General features: G+C 40.0%; 1 protein-coding gene across 4 annotated transcripts in view; it reads right to left on the reverse strand.

Annotated features, from left to right (window-relative positions):
- Window positions 1-26,774, reverse strand: part of PLA2G7 (phospholipase A2 group VII) — a 1,251,751-nt gene that overhangs the window by 1,121,019 nt on the left and 103,958 nt on the right. For 3 of the 4 annotated variants that reach the window (XM_044062626.1, XM_044062625.1, XM_044062627.1), the window contains exon 3: window positions 5,461-5,611. In XM_044062626.1, the coding sequence (XP_043918561.1) occupies window positions 5,461-5,611 (151 nt within the window). Of the gene's footprint in view, window positions 1-5,460; window positions 5,612-26,774 lie in introns of those variants that run through there. The other variant, XM_044062628.1, reaches the window with a different exon arrangement.

The following is a 26,774-nucleotide window of genomic DNA, read 5'->3' on the forward strand; positions in this document are numbered from 1 at the left end:
TCATTTCTGGATAATTAAACAGAGAAACAAAATATTTAGAGGCAAAAGTGTACCGACGACGGATAGTGCGCCGACTAAATAAAGCACAAAACCGACGGCACAAAACCGACGGCAAGGTATGTCGTGGTCAGGGCCTAGGCAAGGAATACAGTACAAATGAAAATCTTTATGAAGTATTTGCTTCCCACAAGTAATGCAATTATTAACTTTTACTGACATCGGTAAGGAGGAAGAAAAAGTTTCCCCAACGGGGTACTTAGCTTTAAGTTGAAGACTACGGTTCTGAAATTCGAAAATGAAAATTTCAGGAATCGGCCGACCGGCACTTGCGAACTGCTTCTGCTTTGGGCACCGGACGGCAAGAAAGCCTGATGTACTGGTGTCGGCTGCATGTTTTATACCCCTGACGACCTGACGTCATGGAAGAAGGGACAGCAACCGACGCAGGACTCAAGACTTTGTTAATCAGGCCGACTGAGGGCAACCTGCCAGCAGATTACCCAAATGTAATGACTGCAACAGTGAAATACGAAGCACATCCATGCAAATAGGGGAAGTAAATGACAACTAAGCAAATGCAGGCTGGCTCTATGATGCCTAGTTTTAGTTCAAGCTAGCACTGCCACATATTTAACCCACCACATATCAGGAAAAAAGGTCTAGAAAGTAGTGCAAAAATTTATATGCAGATTACATCTATGACTAGCATATCACCACACTCCAGTGTAAAGAGTCTACAGCAAATAGACAGCACCAAATACATATGGCAACACTTTGTACCATAAGGTGTGGGTGCAGCAGGTGCAAAAAAATAGAACAAAACAAACCCAAGGTGGATGGGGAGATTTGGGTTTAAAGAAAGTAACATGGTACTTAAAGGAGTCTGTGAATGAGGTTAGGGTGACAAAAATAATCAAGGAGACAGCAGCCTTTTCTCTAAAGGTGCAGTATTCCACCCCCCCCCTCTCTTTATGCTTCCATACAAGATTGGAAATTTCAACAAAACAAACAGAAAAGCAGCAACCATCTCTCCAGACAATGCATCAACCCTCCTTGCCAGTAAAGCAGCATGCACATTTTAGAATAAGTACATCCAAACAAACCAGCACATGACTTTCATCGGAAAAATATGTGGCAGAAGGAGTGTAACTATTAAAGGACGACATGGAAAATGGATATAAAAGCTGGACAACTTCCAAACCTTCCATGCACCTTCCATACACCCAAACCATTAGTCAGCTTGCTCAGAGTTGACTCAAGTCAAAATTGGGTGCCAAACCCTTCAGAGCTTTCATGCCAAAACAGAGAGAGAGACACACACAGAGAGGGAGGCTAAAGCCCTGACAAGGGCAATGCTATGAAAACAAAAATAAATATGCTCAACTTAGCAATAAAAACATACAGAAATGAGAGGTGGAAGGAGAGGGCTAATGCAGCAGTGATCATTCAAACATCTATTGTTATGGTAAATTTACATACAACTGTATTATTTTTATTATATAGGATCACTGCTGCAGTAGCCTTAGCTCTATGGGTAGATTACCATAGTTTAGGTTGACTGGAAGGAAAAAAAAAAGTGATGGTCCAGCAGCACCTGGAGGATGGTCCCAGCAAAGCTTGTCCAAGACCTGGAGAAAGAATCCAGTTTAGTGTGCTTTGTGTAAGTGTGCACAGAGGACCAAGTTGCTGCTTCTAGAATACGTCTAGGACACAACCATTTCCAAAAAGCCATAGATGGAGCCAAGGCCCTGGTAGAGTAAGCCCTGACCCTGTCTGGAATTTCATTTTCTGGTTATAACAAATGCTAATAGCATGAGATAACCACTTAGAAACAGTCTATTTTGACACAGGTTTTCCTTTCTCTTAACTCAAAAGAAATGAATGACTGTTAAGAGTTCCTTAAAGATTTAGTTCTGCCAAGATAGTATCCAAATTATGAATGAAGGATTAGGTCTGAAAAAAATCCCCATGTTTGTGGAAACTGAGATAAGGCTGACCTACCATATGAACTTGCAACTCAAATATTCTTCTTGCAGAGTCTTACAGAGCAATTAATAAAAATATTTCCCATGTAACAACCTCATGTCAGCCTGATGAGCTAGTTAAATGTAACAAAAGTTAAATTTCTCCAACAAAAAAATGTAAATTCCTAGCAAGCCTGGTATGCAACACCCTTTTCAAAAACATTTTCACATGAGACAGCATTGAAAGAGGGGGATCCACAGGCAGACATGCTGAAATGGTTGACAGATGAACCTTAATGTTGGAGTAAGACAGGCCAGAGGATAGTAACTCACACAGATAATGAAGAACCAGAGAAACAGCAGACCAGAATGGGTGCGTTTTTTTTTTTGGGGTCACAAAGTAGAAAACTTTCAATTTACTAGTTAATGACTTTCTGGCAGCAGGCTTTCTTACTTCCTTTAATACCTGCTACACACCCACTAAAAAAGGTGCCTGCGATAGAGCAAGAAGAAAGAATGGAATGCCTCTATTCTGAAAAATCTGGGGTCTCCAAAAAACAAAAAATTCACTTTTACAAACCCTAAAACTGGAATCCAGAATAGCAGGGGATGTTGGGACCATACAGATGTCTGGTACCACTGGATGTTTTTCACGTGGAGTCTTTCAACAGGGTTCATGAGAATCATGGAAGCCATGAGACCAGGAATCCTGAGAAATTCCCTGTCTGAGACGGATATCCCAGTGGAAATACTCAGGAAAAGATCTAGACCAGATCTACTTATTCTTGTGGATGAAAATCTCTCTAAACTGAGGTGTCAGGGAGACAAACCATGAAAACAATCCTGCAAGGAGGAGTCAGACAAGACTTTTGTATGTTCTCCTGGAACCCCAGTCTGTGTAGGACATCCCTTACCCAGGTGAATCATTCCTGACACTTTTGAAAAAGATATGCATGTCATCTAAATAAGGAAAATATGAATACCTTGCAGTCTGCAGTAGGCTATCACAGGAGTTTGACACTTTGTGAATACCCTTGGAGCAGTGGATACATTAAAGGGTAATGCAGTGAATTGATACTGTAATCAAAACCCATGAAACACTACGAAACATCTAAAATATGGATCTATTGGAATGTGATGACATATCATTTAAATCTAAAGTTACCAGAAAACTCAAATGGTGGAAAATGGGTAATAAGTTGTAAAGGGACAGCATTTTGAACTTGGACAGTATCACAAACAAGTTGAGAAAGGAAAGATCCAGAACTGGACTCTAAGAAATCTTCTTTCTTTGGCACCAGAAACATTGCTGAATAAACCCCCTCCTTACAGAGGATGAAGGGCTGCGTCTATCACTCCAAGAGATAGCAGATAATGAATGACAGGAGGGATAACAGGAGTCTGGTCTGTCAGATGGCAGTGGGAGTTTTATCCTCTTTTACATGGGATTCCCCCCATCTGTAGCCATGATAAATTACTTTCAGAAGCCATCTGTCTAAAACTTTTGCCAAAGAAAAAAATGGAGGTTCAGACTTTTTGGATGGATTAAGGGTTTGCCAGGATGGAAGGGGAAGGGCAGCCTTGTATAGAGTCATTCAGACTTGTTAGACTATCCTTTGTTCGGCGGGGGTCCTACTTTCTATTTGGAAGTTCCATGCCATTGCTTTTTAAATGTTTGTTTTTTTTTTTTTTTTACCAGCAGTTTGATATCTTGTCCATGAAAACCAAAAATAAGAGAGGAGTAGAGGAGTATAAACTAACCCTTGGCAGATCACTGCTACTATCATGAAGGTGACTGATTTGATGTCATAAACGAAGACAAAACTCAGGGCTGTTACTATGGCGTATAGGAATGAAGGTCCGATTTTGTCTCAAGTGACCCTTCACTGCAGGCAAGGGAGGAGGAGCTTGAGCAGCCACTGCTAGCTTGATTATCTGTGGTGGGGGGATAGGAAGGCAGTCGGGCCCCTGGCATTGTAAATGAGGGTGGCATATCATCAACTTGCTGTGGCTGGCATGGCTTGCAATGTGAAGGCAGAGCTACTGTGCAAAGGCATTGAAAGGGAGAAGCATGCAGGGCAGTATTAGGGGCAGCTAATGCAAGTCTGCAAGCCACTTCTGGGAAGGCTAGGCAAGCCACTCTTCGGAACCTCAAGACGCCCTGCTCCCTATCATCTTCCTTATCGATACCCACTGGATCACATGGTTCTTGCCTAGTCCATGGATGTTATTTTTTGTAGACAGAACTACAGAAAGGAATGTTTGTTGCCAACTCCCTGAATTTCCCCTACCACCTTCAAAGATCTTAAAACATCTGAAACTATGACCATACAGAAAGTTACCTATAACTGGTGTATCAAGGATCTGAGTTTTTATGTCTTTAGACAAATTTTCTGAAGACCGCCATCAGTCTGTTTAGGATAATACTGGTCATGGCAGCCCTGGTAACAGCATCAACCATATTACAAATACACTTACATGCCTGAAGGTCTACAAGCTCAGCATTTCTATTTTTATTTATTGCATTTGTTTACCACAATAGTACACCTGGACAGCAGAGGGCCAGAGAGAAAAAACAAAGAAAGTTAATCATCATCCTCCTTAAAATCCATGAATGTTTTGCATTTCTTGCATCTGAGGGAAAGAATTTTGAGAACACAGAACTAAAGCTAAAAAAAAAAAAAAAAACATAAGCTCACAGAGCCATGTACAAACCTGGCCAACAACTTACCTACCCTCACAAACTTCTTGGAGATATAGATACTGAAAGGTTTCTGGAACTGCAAAGTAGCAAGATCCAATTTTAGATTAAAGATAAGGGTTCTCTATCAGATGTGCACAGTAAATTATCTGACTTATACATACACTAGTGCCCAACAGTCAGGGAGCTTAGAATTCTTATTCTATAAGCCCCATAACAGTTTAAATAAAGAAGACAGCCTTTCCACATATTCTAGGGACTAAGTATTTCTGAAAGCCTCCTCTTTGGTGAAAAAACATTTCACACAGGTAAACTGCAGTTTTCTCCTACAATGTTTATGAAGCCATTAAAATAAATATTCTGACAAGGGGAGCAACAAGCCTGCAAAGAACAGGTATACAATCAAAAATTATACACCGAAGGGAGAAACTATGAGGTAAAATGAGCAGTGAACCTCATCCACGAAAATAGGTGAAGGTACTTTTTTCTTCTTTCTTTTACAAGCCTATGCAAATATGAGCTTGCGTTTCTCCTAAAGAAAAATGGGTTTGAGTTTCTCCTTCTAAAGAAGAATGGGTAGCGCATGCCAAAAAGACTTGCAGCTCGGTTACTAAAAGGTATAAAGCCAGCATGCAGTCAAAACAAAATTCAGTGCTTGTAGTATAAATGTAAATGAAATGGATGTTACTGCAGTCAGGTATGGCACCAGTTTCCTCAACCCAGCTCTAGACTATCTTCTGCTTACATTTTTAGCACTAAGTATTTTAGGGCGTCTTCATATAAGTAGGTTTTTACCATACAAGCGTTCAAATATCCAGTCAGCAAACCTTCTGTTCAATTTCATAAAATCAGCCAATCCATTATAATACTCTTTTCTTGGAATCCATAGAGGCTCTTCATAACCCACAGCATCCGTGCAAGGATAAAAAAGACGTAAAAAACTTCCCTGCAAAATAAAATTAAATACATGACAGTTTTTCAGCTGAACAAACTCCATCATATACCTTTTTGTACTTGGATATCCAGCTTAATACTTCCCTAATTTAAAAAAATTGTTATACTGTTTTCAGATATAAAAATGAAAATTATGTACTTACCATAATGATAGATCCTTTCATTCACAACTGTCAGCTATGACATATGGGTCCTCTGAACTGCTTGTTGGATCAGATCCAGCAATATCACTGTTCCAGCCTCAAGCCCCTTCAGAAATTTCCCTCTCATAATTCATCTATCCCCTAAGTTACCTCACTGAAACCTAAACAATAAGAGTGAAAAATAGACAAGGACTAAAGTCATAGGAGAAAGACAATCATGTTTTACAAACAGTGTGAGGCTGTTGTATCAGATGGACATGAACAAAAGGATCTCTCATTAATAAATATATAACTTTAGTATCATATTCATTCAGTCTGTCTGATCGGACATATGGGTCAGAATCCCCAGCTACAAACCTTCCTGGGTGGTCTCATGAAAGGAGACCTTTTAGAATGGTAGAGACAAAACTCGAGTTCAGGAGCCCAACTTGTAATGGCTAATTAAGGTATGCATGGAGTACCAAGTAGCAGCATCACAAATATCAATCAAAGAGGATGTAAAGAAGCCCATGGAAGTAGCCACGGCTCTAGTTTAGTATGCCTTGGGTTTACTTGGTAAAGACTTTTTCTAGAAAAAAGAAGTTATGTACCTACCATAACGTTACATGTTAGTTGTCTTCATCTTGCCTTCCTTCTTGCTGTTTGGGTTTGGAGCCAATCCTCGGCTCCGACTCGGCCATCTTCAATAGCGGTTTACTGGCTCGAGGCTACCCCTTATCCCATGATGCCTAGCGAAAGCTACCCAGAACTCGTTTGTAATAGCTAATCCCAGGCATAAGTTGAGAAAACCAGTTATCTAAGAACTGGTTGTTCAATATATCTAATTATAGAATAGGTTAAAAAAAAAAAAAAACCTGGCCAGGAGAGAAATAAGGAAAAAAATTCTCAGCCATTGAAAACCAGAACTCCTCTCTGTCCACTAGGACAGGGGAAGGAGGGAGGGGGGCAAGAAGGAAGGCGAGATGAAGACAACTAACATGGAACGTTATGGTAGGTACATAGCTTCTTTATTAGTCTATCTCGCCTTCGTTCTTGCTGTTTGGGACAGCGTCCCTAGCACCAAGCACCCTGGGTGGCTTATTGGAACAGACTCTTCAGAACAGTGGAACCAAAGTCAGCTCTGCTCCGGGAGACCATATCCACCTTGTAATGAGATATAAAGATATGAGGGTTTGCCCATGTGGCAGCTGCACAGATTGAATTTATGGGCAACCTAGACTGAAAAGCTATGGGAGGTGGCTAATGCCCTGGTAGAATGACCTTTTGGTTTAGCTGGTAACTATTTTGTAACTGGTAAATAAAGGTAATAGTATTAGATAACCATCTGGATAAGGTCACCTTGGAAACTGGGAGGCCTTGTTTGTTGAAGGCATAAGAGAGAAATAACTGGTCTGACTTCCTTAGTTCTATAAAGGTTTGTTTGTGTCTTTTGGTTGGGTTAGGGGTCACCACAGTGGAACTCCGGTCCTCTAATGATTGGTAGTGGATTTTAACGTACCGGGTTACCAGCCCTGACGCACAACCTTCAACGAAGGCATGCCCCATTCATGTATGCCTCCACACAGAAGATGCTCTAGCTGAGAATTGAACGGGACAACATCTTGCTATGAGGCGACAATGCTACCGCAGCACCACCACCGCAAAACGCAGTTGTCTATGAACATCCAGTTGGTGGAGCTTGTATTCTGCCTTGTTGCTGTGATTGGGAAAGAACTGGGAGATCTATAGATTGATTTAAATTGTTCTCGGAGCAAACTTTAGGAAGAAAGGATGGATTGGTCCTCAGAGAAACTCTGTCCATGTGAAACACCAAGTAAGGAGGGCGAAAACATAATGCTTGAAGTTCTGAGACACGCCTAGCTGAAGTGATGGCAACCAGAAAAAGTGTCTTCCAAGACAGAAACTTAAGGGAACATGATGCTGCCAGTTCAAAAGGAGGCAAAATTAAGGAAGTTAGGACTAAATTAAGATCCCAAGGAGGAGGGGGACCTCTCACTGGAGGTCTAAGAAGAGATGTTCCTCTCAAAAAAGTCTTACAGAGCTTATGAGACATGATGTTAGAATTCAACAATCCAATATGAAAATTTGAAATGGCCGCCAACTGTACTCTAACAGTAGCAGTAGCGGCACCGGACTGAAAAAGTTGTGCTAGAAATTCAAGAATTTCATGGACTGGGGTTGAGGAAGAATCCACATTCCTAGACTCTGCCCAGCAAGAAAACCGTTTCCATTTACTAGCATACATTTTTCTCGTAGTAGACTTATGTGAGGAAACGATAATATCACGGACTGCTGAGGAGATACTGGGAAGTCTGGCTAAGGTTGGAAGTGGAGTAACCAAGCTGTAAGCTGGAGTGTTTGGAGGGACTGATGAAACCCGCCTAATTGATGAATCAGAAGATCTGGAATCGGGTCCAGAATCCAGGGCTGACTGACAAGGTAGCGGTGCAGGAACGGAAACCATATCTGTCGAGGCCAATAAGGGGCAATGAGGATCATTTTGCAACCCAACGATTTTGCTTTCTGTATAAGTCTTGGTATGACAGGAAACAGGGGAAAAGCATAAAGGAGTCCCTGAGTCCAGTAGTGGACTACAGTGTCTCTGGGTATGTGACCTGAAAGCAGAAGGGAGAAGTAGGGGAGTCCATCCACCAAGACAGGTGCCTTTTGCATGTTTCTGTGATCAGGATCATGTGAGACATGGGAAGCTCCTGAAAGGACTACTGCGTGAAAAGAAGCCACTGAAGAATTCTCATGTGGAAACGCGCTAATGGAACTAGAAGAATGGCCGCTGCCATGGAGCCCAGAGCTTGAAGGACATATCTGACTTTAATCCTTTTGCTCTGCATTAGGATTAACACTGGTTGACGAATTGTGGAAACTCTTTCCAGTGGTAATCTTGCAAACATCTCCCTTGTGTTTAATTCTGCTCCTACGTAAGTGACTGACAGGGCAACAAGGCAGACTTTTTGAAATTTATTGTGATGCCTAGTTGAGTGCATGATGTGATTGTATAATCCAGCACTTGTAAGAGTTGATGCCTGGTGGTAGCAGTGAGGAGCCAGTCGTCTAGATATGGAAACACCTGGAATCCTTGACGTCTCAGATGAGCCGTGACTACTGCCATACACTTGGTGAACACCCTGGGGGCTGAGGTGAGACCAAAGGGCAGAGCTCTGAACTGGTAATGACTGGCCCCTACCTGGAAGCGAAGAAATCTCCTGGAGCGTCTGTCCATCTTGATATGGTAGCATGTGTCCTGAAGATCGAGCACATCCAATTGCCCTGACCCAGAAAGGGTAGAATGGACTGTAGCGTGACCATCCGACACTTTTCTCTGTACAGATTTGTTAAGTCTGCTGAGATCCAGAAACTGTCTCCAGTCCCCTGTCTTTTTTGGTACCAAAAAGAATCTTGAGTAAGTTCCAGATCAGAGCTGGTCTGCGGGGACTTCTTGAATGGCTCTTTTTTTCCAGCAGTTTTGAAACTTCTATGACTGCTTGCTCCCTCAGATTGGGTGGAACATCTGGAAGGGCCTTTTTTGACTGTAAGGGGGATAGATGGAAGGGAATTTTGTAACCTCCTGATATAGTGGATAGTACCGTTCTGTCTTTTGTTAACTTTTGCCAGGCTTTTGGGTACAGCGAAAGTCTTCCCCCAACTGCCTCCAGAGGTGAGCAGCTGGGCAACCCTTCAGGGATGCTGGAAGGGATTGCCAAAAAAGGATTCTCTGTCACCCTCATTATACTGACCCCCTCTGCCACGAGGGCGGTGTCTGTTATTGTTGTTTCCCCCTCTGCCTCTGGAGGAAAAAAATCACCAAGTCTGTCAGGCAAGGATCCCTGGGGATTTCCGGAACCACATCTTCCCACTCTTCTGACCCTTGGGGTAAGGTCTAGGAGTGGAAAAATGGACTCCCATGGCAGACCGAGTCTTGCCTTCTTGCTCACACCTGATCAGCATGTCTTTCACTTGAGGCCCAAAGAGAAAGGAGCCATCAAAGGGAGTACTGGTGAAGGACGCTTGAAAGGGTTCCGCAAACTGACACAGCCGCATTCATGCAGGTCTCCTGAGGGCCACACCTGTGCCAGCGGCTCTGCTCGCTCCATCGGCTGCATAGGAAATCAGCCTCATGGAGGAGTTGACTATAGAATTAAGAGTCACCAGCTGGGAAGCTACTTTGGCTTGTACTCCCTCAGCTGTAGGATCTTGAAGGGCATCTCCAAGCTCTTTCAGGAGATCCCTTTGAAGTAGAGTAAAACAGATAGTTCAGGGACCTCATCGAGAAGGTCACTGAAGCAAACATTTGCTTTCCGTATCTGTCCATCGTCTGAGAGTCTTTGTTAGGGGGCTGAACAGATGAAGAGGTTCCTGCTAACTCTTTCTTGGTGGCTGCTGCTACCACCATGGCACCAACGGTCACACCTTTGTAAAGGAATTGCTTATCCAGGGGGGCTGTAATAAACTTGTTGGGTCTCCTCAGAGTTGGTTCCACAGTGTCTGGAGCTGACCAAGCCTTTCGAGCCACCACAGACACGAGTGCGTCGAAAGGAGGAGGAGAAACCCAGGAGGTGGAAGATCGGGAACTGAATGCGTCCAGGAGAACAGACTCATCCTCAGTAGGGGCTTGGGAAGTTCAGTTCCCCCTCTGCCTAAGCATTTCAAGGATGTCCGAAAAGGAAACAGAGGGGGACCTCGGGGATCCTTCTGATTCATCTAAGTCTGTATCTGAAGTGACAGAATCAGGGGAGTCAATGTGCTTCCTCTTGCACTTCTTCCGAGGGGGCTCCTCTGAGTGATCAGGGGAGGCCTCGGAAGAAGAGGGAACACCCAGTGGGGTGTCTTGGGGCATCGGTTCCCTACGCTTGGGGTCTGGAAGAGGAGCAGAGGTTGACACAGACACTATGGGGGACGATGCCGATGGAGCTGGTAGTCGAGCTGTTTCGGGGGACAGCACACTCCGCATGACCTCGAAGGCATCCCGACTTTGAGGCAGAGAAAGCTCCGGTTCCGAAGAAATAGGACTCTTTCTCCGCACAGAGGGCGACGGCTCTGAGGCCGATGTTGGAGCAGAGCTCACCTGCGCCGAAGCTCCGAGGGGGAAAACAGGGTCGGACAAGGGTCTGATGCCACTACCCCAGAACCGACGAGAGCCCTGGCATCCAGATTCCTCTATAGAAGGAACAATCGAGGTAATCGGAGCTGACGGTTCCACTACCTGCACACCAACGAATTCCGGCTCCGAACTCAATGGAGTCAGAGGAGGAATGGCTGTAAGGAAGAAGACCTCAGTCTTTATGGCTCCATGACGGCTCCGAACATCTGATGGAGCTGACAGAGGAGTTGTCTTCTTGGTGCCAGCCAGAACTGACATACTCTGTTGTTCCAGTACAGGAGTGGGCTCCGAAGGTGGAGCCGACGGTTTGGCATATTTGGGGGATTTCACTGGCTGGGAACTCTTTGCCAGTGAATCCTGAGGCTTCAATAAACCCCGAAGGATTAATTTGTTTTTGCGCTCCTGCAGGACCCTTGGACTAAAGGCGTGGCAAATAGAACAAGAGTCCTGCAGGTGAACAGCGCCCAAACAATAAATGCAACTAGTGTGCCCATCTGTCAGACATTTTCTGACAGCATGAGTCGCACTTTTTGAAGCCAGAAACTTTAGTGGTAGAGTTATGTCCAAGGATACAACACACAATCCAAGTACCACAAAACAGACAGACAAAAAATTACTACTACTAAACAAACGCACAGATTTTTTTTTTTTTTTTTTTTTTACAGTAACAAAAAAGGAAGGGAAGGAGAGCCTCTAAGTTAAACGGCTGTCTAAGGGGGGGGGGGACTCTCTAATTTAAATGAGTTCTTAAGAAAAAAAGGGACTGTAGAAAGAAGCAACGTCCACAAACACCACCATAAAGAAGAAAACTATAAAGGGTAGTATACTAGTTTAAGAAGTTTAAGCAAATACAATTATAGAAATATAAAAAAAAAATCAAGAGGTAACTGCAGCTTCAAGAGATCAGGAAACACAAAAAAGAATCCAATACTAAACACAGAAACCTGATCTCAACCACGATGTAGGCATATGATAAGCAAAATTGCAGTCAGTAATCCAAAGAGTAGGTCAGTAGACGTAGTAATGGTATAAAAAATCTTCTTTAATCTTAAAACACAGTGGGTAAAGGTAAGCGCTTTCGCGTGGTCACAGCCACGCTTCCTCAGACAATGAATAACCCCACACATATAGTTTAAATAATGTAACAATTAAGAACCAGCTTTAATTACAAGGAATATCATTTCTTAAAATCGGCTACTTTATTTAAAGAACATAAACCTAACAACGCTATTTTCTAAAAATTATTATATTAAAAATATATATATAATAAATAATATATAATAAATATAAATATAAAATATATATATATATATATATATATACACATAAATATGATATATATCTATTTATATCTATATTTAACTACAGCTACAATTAATATATTATATCTATGTAAAACAGCACAAAATTTATATTAATTCAATTCATATAACAACACTATCTGATAACAATAAAATAAAAATAATAACCATAAAATGATTATATCTTAATTAAACCAAACATTAAAATATTTATGGAGAAAAATATGACCTATATCTAAGATATAGAATGTAATATATTACTGACCATATAAATTAACTATGCTTATCTATTAAATATGAAACTTAAGATACTGCTGTTATAGCAAGACTGTAAAATTATGTATAATATAAGAATATTTAGTAAAATATAAATTATATAGTCATTAAACATACTTTCTATTAAAAGTTAACAAAAATATATTAAACTTCATGTAAAGAATCATATAGTGCTTTAATCAAGCATGACTTTGGGTGAACAAAATTACAATATAAATAAATATAGTAACTATACTAGAAAGGAGATAAAAGAAAAGAAAACTTAATAATAACTTTAGCGTTTTCTATTCTTTAATATGGGCTTGATGGATACAGAAGTGTTCAGACCAGGATAGTTATGAGCATTAAACTTTAAGATCCATCTCAATTCAGCTAAAGCTAAATTATTAATGTTATCTCCACCTCTAGGATTTAAAGTTATTACTTCTAACACCCTAAATAAAAAAGTATGTTCTTTGTGTTTGATTATATGTTGAGCCAAAGCATTTGTATCTGTTTCTTTCTTAATCTCATACAGATGGTCATAAACACGATCAGCTAATCTCCTTTTTGTCAATCCAATGTAGAATGCAGTGCATTTTGTACAAGTGGCTAAATATACTAGATTTTTTGTTTGACATGTAGCCAAAACATTAGAATAAAAAGTGAAATCTAGTGTAGGATGACTAAAAACCAAATCAGAACAGATGTAGTTACATCTGTTACAGTTACCACATGGAACAGTTCCTATATTTAAAGTTGAGTTCCTAACTTCTAAAGTGTAATCCTTACATAGAATCTGTTTTAAATTGGGACAATTTTTATATAAAAACATCAGTCATTAGTATATTCCAGTTCCTCCGTATAATGTTCTCTAAGCTCTTTACATCACTCGTATATTTTATAATATAGGGCATTTTCATCATACTGCTAGTTGTTTTAGATCTAAATGAAACAAACTTCTTAGGTACATGTGGAATAGTTTCTAAAGGATGTATAATATTATTCTTAATAGAACTAACTAGCTCAGTGTTATAACCTCTATTTAAGAAAAATTGTTCTAATTTATCAGCTTCTTTCTCCAGGGTTCCCTTATCCTGACACAACCTAGTTAGTCTGATGAATTGACTCTTAACTATTCCAGGGAACATATGTCTTGGATGCATGCTACTAAACTGGAGTAGTGTATTAGTCCACGTTGGTTTCCTAAAAATGGATGATGTAATCTTTCCTTGTTCATCAAGAGTCAAAAATCTATACACTTTATGGAGGCTTCCATTGTAAATTTTAAGTAAGTGGTGGTTGTTTCTAGATGATCTAAAAATTGTTTAAAATCTTCTAGGTTACCTTGCATATTAAAAGGACGTCATCTACAAAAATTTAATTTTTCAAAAACAGGATTATTAAACAAATGTTCCTTTTCCCAATTCAAAACCACTATGTTTGCAAATACGTAATGCCATCAGACATAAAGAGGTTATTATTAAGCACTAGATCCAGTAGCTGGCAAATCAATATAATTCTCTCTGTAGAGAAGTCAGTATCTCTAACTAGCAGCTCTCTAATAGCTTCAAGACCCAACAAAAGATTTTTTACGTCTAGGGTTATTAGTACATACTCTTCATTCCCTACATTAAGAGTCACATCTTTAAGACTATTCAGCAGATGATAAGTGTCTTTTAAAATAGATGGGACTGCATCTACTTTTTTATATAAACGTTGATTTTTTAACTGTTTGTTCGGTTCTGTGAGCATAATACAGTTGGACATTATGCAATGAACTGCTTGCCGACTTTATATTAGTCAGTTCTGAAAGAACCTTTTGGAATGAGAACGTTTTATTGGTTTGTCAAGAATGTCTTTTTAACTGCTGATTGAAGTTACTAATTAAATGGGGATGGTTCTTAATTGTTACATTATTTAAACTATGTGTGTGGGGTTATTCATTGTCTGAACCCACTGTGTTTTAAGATTAAAGAAGATTTTTTATACCATTACTACGTCTACTGACCTACTCTTTGGATTACTGGCTGTAATTTTGCTTATCATATGCCTACATCGTGGTTGAGATCAGGTTTCTGTGTTTAGTATTGGATTCTTTTTTGTGTTTCCTGATCTCTTGAAGCTGCAGTTACCTCTTGATTTTTTTGTAATTTTTATTTGGTGTGGTAACTGCTCTACGCGATGGACTCTACAGCTGTGGAGCTTGACTACAGGCCGGAGTCGAGGGATTATTCATCTATACCAGAAGGACTGTTACATCACGTCTCCAACCCTTTATTGGCTCTGGAACTAGGTGGGTCTCCTAATGAGTTAGTATCCACTTTACCTGAAGAAAATACTGCTGATTTTAACTTGACTGTTAAAGAATTTGAAGATAAACTGTATCTGTTACAAAGAAAGGCAGCACCTTGAAGCTTCTTTACATTATCGCATTGTACCTAGGGGAATGCGTGTATTTTGTATGCCGTCTTATGGAACTAATCACCCTGTTCTTTTAAAAAAGTGGCAAGACCTAAATATTGAACAAGGTTTCAGATATATGTCACTTTTGAATGAATATTTTTTACCACTTGAAACTAAGTTACGCAACGAAATTGATTTAATTCATAAAAGCTTATGTGATAAATACAAATCGGATTATGCAAGAAATAGACTACAAACTATTTTCTCACAAGTAAGTTCCTTTAGTGAGAAACTGAAACAAATTAAACTTAAAAAGTTACACAGGGACTATAATGACTTTCAAACTGGTCAAATTTTTATTTGGCCAAGGCATAATGCACAAGTCCGTGAACAAAAACCAGTATCTCCTACACGCACAATAGATGATGTCATTCATCATGATGTTACTACTTTGTCAGTTGGAAACTCTGTTATGCCTTTTCCGTCTACAGCAGGAACTAATACTGTTAACTCTGTCGAAACTGAATTTCCAAAATTAACGGCATCCTCTGCCACACCACACCACCTAACCAACCAGTTTTGTTGTCAGCACACACAATGACCTACTAGGTGTGCAAAACAAAAACCGTCCAAGAAGCAATACCCAATAAAATCACAATTTCAAGGAAGCAGAGGGCCAGGAAACGGAAAATTGCAAGAAGACAAAAGATGTGACTGATTTATTTGTTAACTTGTCTAACTATGATATGGATTCATCTGACATTAGTCTAATTAACAAGGGCCTTAATTTTATACCAGCACAATGCAGTAACCTAGCTGATGTATTATGTGAGCTACGTATTTTTTGCAGAAGTATTGCATTGAAATTGTTTTTCAGAAACACTACTGCTACACAAAATAGTGAGTTAGTATATACTGACTCTGTGTCTTTAAAATACAAAAGCAATTTTACACCTCCTTTATCCTTTAATTTAGAATGTTTTCTAAACTGTTAATAAGAAAAGAATAGCTTATGTGAACCTGACATCTAATGAGATGACATCATTAAAAAAATTCAAGCAATTTTCAGACATTACTTTTAGACCTGCAGATAAAGGAGGTGGAACTATAATTATGAATACTGTGGATTATATCTCTTTAATGCTGAATATGCTGTCTGATCATGAAACTTACTTAATAGTCTCAGTTAGTTCCATAATTGCTAATGTGCATGCAACTCTACATGACTTACTTATGTATGTCGACAATTACCCCTGATTTCTATAAATATTTATACACCAACTACCCCTACCAAAGATCCATAAACAAGTGGAACCTATACCCTAGGGCCTATAGTTTCAGGTGGTAATTGGGTTAATTTCTATTGCCCTTGAAAAATTTCTTAGACCTATAGTAGATGCAGTCCCATCTATTTTAAAAGACACTCATCATCTGCTGAATAGTCTTAAAGATGTGACTCAATGTAGGGAATGAAGAGTATGTACTAATAACCCTAGACGTAAAAAATCTTTTTACGTCCATTCCCAACGAGTTGGGTCTTGAAGCTATTAGAGAGCTGCTAGTTAGAGATACTGACTTCTCTACAGAGAGAATTATATTGATTTGCCAGCTACTGGATCTAGTGCTTAATAATAACCTCTTTATGTTTGATGGCATTACGTATTTGCAAACATGGGGAGTGGCTATGGGCACCCCATGTGCAAATACGTATGCAAATTTAGTGGTTTTGAATTGGGAAAAGGAACATTTGTTTAATAATCCTGTTTTTGAAAAAATTAAATTCTACAAGCGTTTTGTAGATGACGTCCTTTTAATATGGCAAGGTAACCTAGAAGATTTTAAACAATTTTTAGATTATCTAGAAACAACCACCACTTACTTAAAATTTACAATGGAAGCCTCCATAAAGTGTATAGATTTTTTGGACGTCTCTTTGACTCTTGATGAACAAGGAAAGATTACATCATCCATTTTTAGGAAACCAACGTGGACTAATACACTACTCCAGTTTAGTAGCATGCATCCAAGACATATGTTCCCTGGAATAGTTAAGAGTCAATTCATCAGACTAACTAGGTTGTGTCAGGATAAGGGAACCCTGGAGAAAGAAGCTGATAAATTAGAACAATTTTTCTTAAATAGAGGTTATAACACTGAGCTAGTTAGTTCTATTAAGAATAATATTATATATTCTTTAGAAACTATTCCACATGTACCTAAGAAGTTTGTTTCATTTAGATCTAAAACAACTAGCAGTATGATACAAATGCCCTATATTATAAAATATACGAGTGATGTAAAGAGCTTAGAGAACATTATACGGAGGAACTGGAATATACTAATGACTGATGCCCTTGTAACGAATCTAGTTGGTAGTCGCCCAACTTTTTTATATAAAAATTGTCCCAATTTAAAACAGATTCTATGTAAGGATTGCACTTTAGAAGTTAGGAACTCAACTTTAAATATAGGAACTGTTCCATGTGGTAACTGTAACAGATGTAACTACATCTGTTCTGATTTGGTTTTTAGTCATCCTACACTAGATTTCACTTTTTATTCTAATGTTTTGGCTACATGTCAAACAAAAAATCTAGTATATTTAGCCACTTGTACAAAATGCACTGCATTCTACATTGGATTGACAAAAAGGAGATTAGCTGATCGTGTTTATGACCATCTGTATGAGATTAAAAAGAAACAGATACAAATGCTTTGGCTCAACATATAATCAAACACAAAGAACATACTTTTTTATTTAGGGTGTTAGAAGTAATAACTTTAAATCCTAGAGGTGGAGATAACATTAATAATTTAGCTTTAGCTGAATTGAGATGGATCCTAAAGTTTAATGCTCATAACTATCCTGGTCTGAACACTTCTGTATCCATCAAGCCCATATTAAAGAATAGAAAACGTTAAAGTCATTATTAAGTTTTCTTTACTTTCATCTCCTTTCTAGTATAGTTATTATATTTATTTACATTGTAATTTTATTCACCCAAAGTCATGCTTGATTAAAGCACTATATGATTCTTTACATGAAGTTAAATTATATTTTTGTTAACTTTTAATAGAAAGTATGTTTAATGACTATATAGTTTATATTTTATTAAATATTCTTATATTATACATAATTTTACAGTCTTGCTATAACAGCAGTATTTTAAGTTTCATATTTAATAGATAAGCATAGTTAATTTATATGGTCAGTAATATATTACATTCTATATCTTAGATATAGGTCATATTTTTCTCCATAAATATTTTTAAAAAATTTTTAAAAATTCTTTTGGTTTAATTAAGATATAATCATTTTATGATTATTATTTTTATTTTTATTTTATTGTTATTAGATAGTGTTGTTATATGAATTGAATTAATATAAATTTTGTGCTGGTTTACATAGATAAAATATATTAATTGTAGCTGTAGTTAAATATAGATATAAATAGATATATATCATATTTGTGTATATATATATATATATATATATATATATTTTATATTTATATTTATTATATATTTATTATATATATACATTTTTTATATAATAATTTTTAGAAAATAGCGTTGTTAGGTTTATGTTCTTTAAATAAAGTAGCCGATTTTAAGAAATGATATTCCTTGTAATTAAAGCTATTGATATTTTTAATGCAAATACTTATGTATTTACATATATATGTATTTTGATTCTGTACATACTTATATACTTGTACTTTATACTATTTGTCTACATATATATAGATTCTGTAAGATTACGATCAATTCTGCAGTGATCAGTTAGCATAGTTACTTTATTTTATATGTAACTTTTGTTTATTAAAGCTACCCTTTGTAACTGAGTATGTTTACATTTCAAAGCTTTAATAAGTATATGTTGAATATCAGTAGTCAGAATCTACATTAGAATGCATTTCCGCTAGTTCGGCACTGAATAAACTATACAGCTACGGTCCAACTGAATTTCTCATTAAAACTGAAATTGAAATAATTGGTGTCATCACATATATTTATAATTAATTCTTAAATATTAGTTATTATAAAAAATAGATGCACTGTTCATAACAGCACTACATTTATGGCTCAATTTTAAAAAGAAAAATCTCCTTACAATTTATGCATCACTGTCAGATATTTCATGCTCAAAGATTTTAAATGAACACTTATGTTTTTGTAAGTTCGCAGTTGGAGATTTTTCCGCTGCAGAAATCTGTTATTTTTATAAAAGTGTGTGAAAGTACAGTTTTTTATATAAACGTTGATTTTTTAACTGTTTGTTCGGTTCTGTGAGCATAATACAGTTAGACATTATGCAATGAACTGCTTGCCGACTTTATATTAGTCAGTTCTGAAAGAACCTTTTGGAATGAGAACGTTTTATTGGTTTGTCAAGAATGTCTTTTTAACTGCTGATTGAAGTTACTAATTAAATGGGGATGGTTCTTAATTGTTACATTATTTAAACTATGTGTGTGGGGTTATTCATTGTCTGAGGAAGCGTGGCTGTGACCACGCGAAAGCGCTTACCTTTACCCACTGTGTTTTAAGATTAAAGAAGATTTTTTATACCATTACTACGTCTACTGACCTACTCTTTGGATTACTGACTGCAATTTTGCTTATCATATGCCTACATCGTGGTTGAGATCAGGTTTCTGTGTTTAGTAATTATAGAAATATCCAAAAGTATACAAGCCTGAGCCAGAAACGACACACCTCGTAGCTGAAGCGGCAAATGAGATCTGGGTAGCTTTCGCTAGGCATCATGGGATAAGGGGTAGCCACGAGCCAGTAAAAAGCTAACGAGCTATTGAAGATGGCCGAGTCGGCTCCGAACCCAATTGGCAAGAACGAAGGAGAGATAGACAACTTAACATGGGTAGTTTTGGAAGCCATTTCTCCCAACTCCATGAGGAATATGGCTGGAAACATTTGGATTGACGGACCATTTGTGAGGTGTGAGAAGAGACATGCTGAGCCCATCTGATAGACAAATGTAAACTCTGGGGATGTGTGCTGCTAAGTTTTTTTTGAGGTCATCACCTACTGCCATACCTGCACTGCATCCCAACATAATGGATAGTATCTGGTTCCTCCCTACTTGTTGATATATTACATCACAGTCATATTGTCTGTTTGGATGGAGATCACACCCTGGGCAAGGAGGTCCTGAAGTTCTTGCAACATTAGCAGAATCGACCTCAGCTCCAGGACATTTACGTAAAAAGTAGCATCTAAATCTAATTATTTATCTTGGACTAGCCCTCCCTTGGTAATGCATCTGTGGTCACCTTAGCAACCCGAGTGGAAGCTACAAATGGTTTCCCAATGGATACAAATTTCGAGCCACCATCTCATTGGGATTTGCAAGATTTGATGAAAATGGTCCTGGATAAGGGATGAAGGCCTTGATGCCATTGGGCTTTTAACAGCCATTGTAAAAAGCCCAATGTAAAAGCAAGCAAAAATTAACCATTAGAATAAATTAGGCCATTAGACCAAATGCCCTAAAAACTGGAGCTGCTGAATGGGTGGCATTAAGTAGAGAATGTACCGTCACTCAGGGCGACTGTATTCTTTTTTGCACAAGAGAGATTATGCATCCAGCAGTACTCAAACTGGTATCCTATGAATGTTATGGTTTAGTAAGGAATCAGGTTTGACTTCTGAAGGTTGACAGATATTCCCCAGGAAGTAGCAGAAAAGAAGGTAATCCTTGTTATGATTCAGGGATTCCATCAAGAGGGCAGCTATGAGCCAATCATTCAGGTACCAAAAAATATTGAATCCTATAAGCTGATGAGCAGCTAGGATGGCCATGCATTTGGTGAACCAAACAGAACTAAGATGCTCTCCTCCAAAAAAAGGAAGCCAATCTGGTGGTCCCCGGCCATCAATAAACTCTACAACAGAAGGAAGAAATTGTTGCAGAAAAAAATGAAGTCACAAGACTGGAAAACCCTCCTTATCAGTCTCTACAAAAAACTGAGATCCCTTATGAAATCCTATAAAGTCAGCTATAAAGGCAGAATTGTGGCGGACACCAAAGACAACCACAAAACCTTCTATACCTACATCAAAAACCTCAAAGGCAATACCAAGATTTGCTCTGAGTTACTGCACAATGTACCTCCTATACTGAGCCAACAGATATAGCCAACATACTGTCAGACAGATTTTTTAGGCAATTACCCCTCTCTCCCCTCCCAGGGCCCTATCACAATACCAGAATAAAGCCTGGTACCCACCATTTCTGTAGTACAGGTAAAAGCTGCATTGTCCAAAGCCAAGAATACAGTGTCCATGGGACCGGATAATATCCCTGGCTGTGTCCTACATGAGCGACAAAACAAACTGGCACCATATATGTGTGCCCTGTTCAATCACAGCCGTACCTCAGGCTACATCCCCAACGAATGGCACACTGCCACAGTCATCCCCATCCATAAAGGGGGAACAACTACAGACCCTGGGAACTATCGCCCCATTAGCCTGATGAGTCTGGTATGCAAAGCTATGGAGCGTATCATCATGAACCTGCCTAAGATATAGGCAATCTCCAAACTCTTGAACCCACAGTTTGGCTTTATCAAGGGGAGATCCAACTATCGCCCCATTAGCCTGATGAGTCTGGTATGCAAAGCTATGGAGCGTATCATCATGAACCTGCCTAAGATATAGGCAATCTCCAAACTCTTGAACCCACAGTTTGGCTTTATCAAGGGGAGATCCTGCCTGCTGAACCTGGTTGACTTCTTCGAGGCAGTCACCAAGGCTGTGGATTAAGGTAAGGCAGTGCAGTGCATACAGCCTACCTCTACCTGACCAAGGCCTTTGATACCATTCCTCACTCAGGTATCATTGATAAACTCACCAAACTGGGCATCAATCCTTACATCACTAGGTGGGTTGCAAATTGGCTCAGAGACAGGACCCACAGAGTGAAAGTTGCGGATTCCAAGTCAGACTGTTGACCAGTCACGAGCGAGTCCCACAGGGCTTGGTCCTGGGCCCTCTCCTGTTGGCATTTACTTCTCAGAAGTCCAGGCCAACACAGAAAGGACTCTGGCTGACCAAGTTCACTGATGACTGCAAGCTAGGAGTCATTATCAACTCCCCAAGTGATGGAGACATCCTACAAAAGGGCCACTCTTGAGACCAATGACTGGTGTCAGGACCATGGCCTGAAGCTTAATGCCAAAAAATGCATTTTCATAACCTTTGGAAAAAACTCAGTTCCCAGAAATTACCACGTTGATGGGAGCCCACTGAACACTGAAGGGGCCACAAGAGATCTGAGCACCCAGGTCGACAGCCACCTCACCTTCGACCACCATACTGCCACTGTGGTCAGGAAGTCCTTCTACTTGGCACATCTTATAACCAAAGGTTTTGCATCCAGGAAGAAAGAGGTCATCATTCCTCATTAGACCAATCATCGAATATAATGCCCTGTTTAGCATGTACCTGACCAGACACCTACAACAGCTGGAGAGGCCACAAACTAAGGCCTAGGATCCTTTTTGTGAGGTAAACACATGTCCTACATGGACAGACTCAAGAAACTTCAGCTGTCCTCAGTCTCTTACCGCCTACTTAGAGGTGATCTCTGCTTGACTTACAAAGCCATGTCCAAACCAGCCCTACTTGAAATGTTACACCTAAATAAATCCCAATCCCCCCATGCCACATGCTCCAGAGATCACAACCTCATTACCACAATTAACAGAACATGCTGGAGGGACAGGTTCATCTCCCAAAGACGGCCCAGACTCTGGAATAAGCTTCCCATTCATGTCAAGCAGAACACCTCACTGGCCCTCTTCAAGAAAATCTTGATGAGTGGATGGGTAACAAAGTTCACTCCAGGGATCATTCCAGTTGCCCTACTGGATAGGGACACTGAACTAACAGAATGGCACAGTGACTGGGCAATTTTTTGGGCATGGCTTGTAAAGGCTCCAGGGCCATTAGCCTAGTACATACCTATGAACCTATGACCATCCTGGAGGCTGTGGTAAGACCAAAATGCAGGACTCTAAACTGATAATGACTGGCTCCTACTCAGAAGTGTAAGAATCTCCTCAACTACTTCACAATCTTGATGTGAATGTAGGCATTGTAGAGATATACTAAGCACATTCAGTCATTCTCCCCGACACAGCGATTGTACAATTGATTGCACCGTGACCAAAATTTGTTTAACGTCCTGAGTTTTCTTGGGAACCAAAAAGAATCTTAAATAAAACCCTGACCCTTTTTCATCTGGCAGGACCTCTTGGATGACTTTTTTCTACTAGAGTGACAACTTCTCTTGGGGGCCCATTTTACCTGATGGGGTAGGATAACCAGTAACCACCTGGGGGGCTGTGGGTGGTGTGAGGGGAAAATGGAATGTAGTTGTCTCTGGATATTACCCCCTCTTACCCAGCTGACCTGCATTCTGGCCTGTCATGCAGTGACCTGCATTTTGGCCGGTCACGCAGAGGGGTGGAAGGAGAGATGACCTGCAACTGCCTCCAGAGAAGAGTCAGGCAAACCCTTCAGAGATCCTGCTGCTTTCTGTCAGGAGGGGTCGCAGTACTCCTAGTTTTGAGACCCCCCCCCCCTCTGCCTCTGGGCCACTGTCCACTGATGAAGTCAACTCTATTGTGGTCGTTCGGGCAGATCAAAATGCTGGCACTTTGAGAATCAAAATGAATGAGGCCCTACTTCTTTCCTGCTGTAAGCTTCTTTCAGGGGTCTCAAACTTGACTTCAATGGCAGATAAAGTCTTGACATCCTGCCTGCACTTCTGCATCCTTTTTTCACAAATGGACCAAAAAGGGGTGATCCCTTGTAGTAGGCATTTGTGAAAGACACCTTACAGCTGTCTGCAAAGCCACAGAGATGCAACCATGGCTGGCATCTGATGGCTATGCCCAATCCGGCTGCTTTGGCCACTCGATCTGCCATGTTGTGCATGAGGCACATGAAGACGTTACAGATAATCAACATAGTATAAATGGTTGTCTCCATTTGTTTTCTAGCATTGTTTATTAACAGATTCTTCAGAGCAGATGGGACTTGTTGGGACATATCTCTTTGGAATCTGATCATATGGGTGGTACAGTTCAGGGTCCTCACAGCAAAATTACCTAAAGTGTACACCTACTTCCCTGGCATACACATTATCCTGAACGTGAGTGGAGTGAGAGAGAATCTTCTGAAAATTCGCTCTTTGTAGCCACCACCATGGTAATGGAATCTAATGGGGGGATTTTGCCAAAAACTGTCGGTCTTTTGGAGGTCTGAGAATCCGATTTAATTTTGTTGGGACTATCTCAATTGTCTGGCTCCTTCCATGATCTCCAGGCAGCCAGATCTGTAATCCTGTTGGCCAGATGTACCACCAAAGATGTAGATGTTCCTTAACAATAAGCCTCAATAAGAAACAAGCTCCCATCTGGCTCACAAGTTCCAAGTTAGAATCTGAAATGGGAGACTCCAAAAGGAAGTCTAGGTGCTTCCTTTTAAATATCCTCTGTTTTGGTGAGTCGAGGTGGCTTCATCCAGCTCCTCAGAGTACTGAAGTTGTGGTGAAGCACTGGGTTTGAGGCCAGCTGTTCAGCTCCAACTACATGGTACTTGAAAAGAAGTAGGGGCAAGATGGGAAAGGAGTCCCTCAGTGAGTTTGATCCTGGGAGGGGGGTGCCTGTGTGAAGGCTATAGCTGAGGAACCAATCATCCTCCCCAACACCTGAAATGCTGATCCAATCTCAGTATGATCCCAAGACCTCACACACGTCAATGGATCCTGTCCTCCATTCTAAGTTCTGGAACAAGGACCAAAGGAAGTTCTCAGCTCAAGGTATTGTAAGGCTCCAATGTGAGGACCAGAACCAAGGGGCCAAAGGTCGATAACTCTGACAAGGGAACTGGAGCCAAGCCCAATGAATTGAAGGCCAACATTGCGGTACCAAGACCAACTCCTTGGTCCTACGATTGTATCAGTTCCAACCAGATTGTACATGAGAGAGTCCAATCTGGAAACCTTAGTTTTGAAGCTTCCGGGAAAGTCTGCACTAAGGATGGAGATCCTGGGACAAAGAATGGATTCAATGACATAGGAGCCAAAGCCTGGACTGGAGAAATAGTGTGAAGTCTCTGAATTCAACCACCTTCAAAATGGAAGGTGTTGGAATGACTCCCAGTTCTGCCAGGTTCCTCAGAAACCTATGCATTAAGCAGTCCAGATCAGCTTCAAAAGGTACTCCTGAAAGACCTGAAGGATTTTGTTGACAGCACCAGTGAATGTATGAAAGGGGGATATTGGTCAGGCCTTTCTCCTAAAACTTCTTTCCTAGTAGAATCTTATATAACTATTGTCTCTGAAGGATCTGGAGGGGTAGTGTACTCTGTCATACTGGCCAACAAATATTTGAACTTTGGTGGTTTTGAGCCAAAGTGGGAGACATTGAATCTGCCTGTTTCTTTTTGGGACCAGTCTCAGGGCTTCTCTATGTCTTTTGTGCTTAGATGTTTCGAGATTCAGGGGGAGCAAACCTCTAACTACAAGTTTGCTCCTCCTGTCAGACAGCCAAAGGGCCAAACTCCTTACACATCTCACAGTCTACCACGAGGTGCTGAACTCCCAGGCAGACAACACTCTTGTTGTGTAGATGCTGTGGCGGGATCTTATGCCCACACAGGGTAGACTTTTTAGAACTTGTTCGTTTGTCCATAGCATAAGAACAATGTATAAATATCTATGAGGAGCAACACACTATAGCACTGCTTCATACCAACAACATTCTAGAAATATCTTTGCAAAAATATCACACATGCTTAACTATACGAAGGTTTAGAAGAACTGCAGACAAAACTATATGGCACTCTGCTACCTATAACACCACAATGAACAGCTATGTCCTAACAACTGCAACAGAGTGGAAAATGTCCTAACAGATGGGGTTCAATGACAAATAAAAGTGAAAGGAAGTTTTATAGCTTAAAGTAGATAAAAATAGAACCTTAAATGCTACACTACTAAGAAAACATCTCTCAAACTACAACTACTTCACTCACTAACAAATTCAAAAATATGATGTGAAACACTTAGCTGCTCAGATCGATGTCCATTTGCAAAAGCGGCAGATGAAAATTGTTTTCTTTTAACCTTTCCTAACCAGGTCGGTCCCACTTGGCTGGTATCCTCTTTTCAGGGGATACCCAAGGCAGTATTTCTACTAAAGGAAGTTTGCCCAGTGCATCAGAGAACTTTCCCTACTTTTTGCAGTGGGGGAAAAGATTGGGTGTTACACATCCTGACTTACTGTTTCCTGTCTAGGTGAGGAGGCAGCCAGAAGAAACAGGAAGAAACATGGCTGCCGAGAACCAAGGCAATTTTGAAATTAAATGTGTTGAAAATGAAGAAAAATGGTAGAATCACTACCAGAAATGATTTCAGGCAATGAGGGAGCAGAGAAAATGCTGGGGTTGAGAAGGTGGCTTAATGGCTAAGGTGTTTGCCTTACAAACACAAGGTGCAGGGTTTGAGTCTCACAAGGGATAATTGTCTAGGCTTAAAATGGCTCACAAAGGCAGTTAGCTTACTACTAAACTATGAACCTGTCTGCTGATGGTGAGGAGATCGGGAAGGAGGTAGAGCTAAAAGCAGTGGTGGAGATGGATTCAGAAGAAAATTTCTAGAAAAACCTGTTTGAAACAGCAGAAATGGCAGAAAAATGGTTTTTTTCAACCCTCCAGTTGGGTGGGTTGTGGGATGAGTATCTGAAGGAGCTAGTTAACTACAGTGAGCCAGAAAGTGGAACTGCTATATCCTGGAGTGACATTATGGAAAAACAGAAGAGGAAGAAAAAGAGAAGGTAAAAGAACATGAGAAAAGTTTACAGGGAAAAAAAAGTACTATGCTCAAAATGTGGGAGAAGG

This window comes from Protopterus annectens, chromosome 2.part1 (assembly GCF_019279795.1).
Source record: "Protopterus annectens isolate FY-2018-M chromosome 2.part1, PAN1.0, whole genome shotgun sequence".
Classification (NCBI taxonomy): Eukaryota; Metazoa; Chordata; order Ceratodontiformes; family Protopteridae; genus Protopterus; species Protopterus annectens.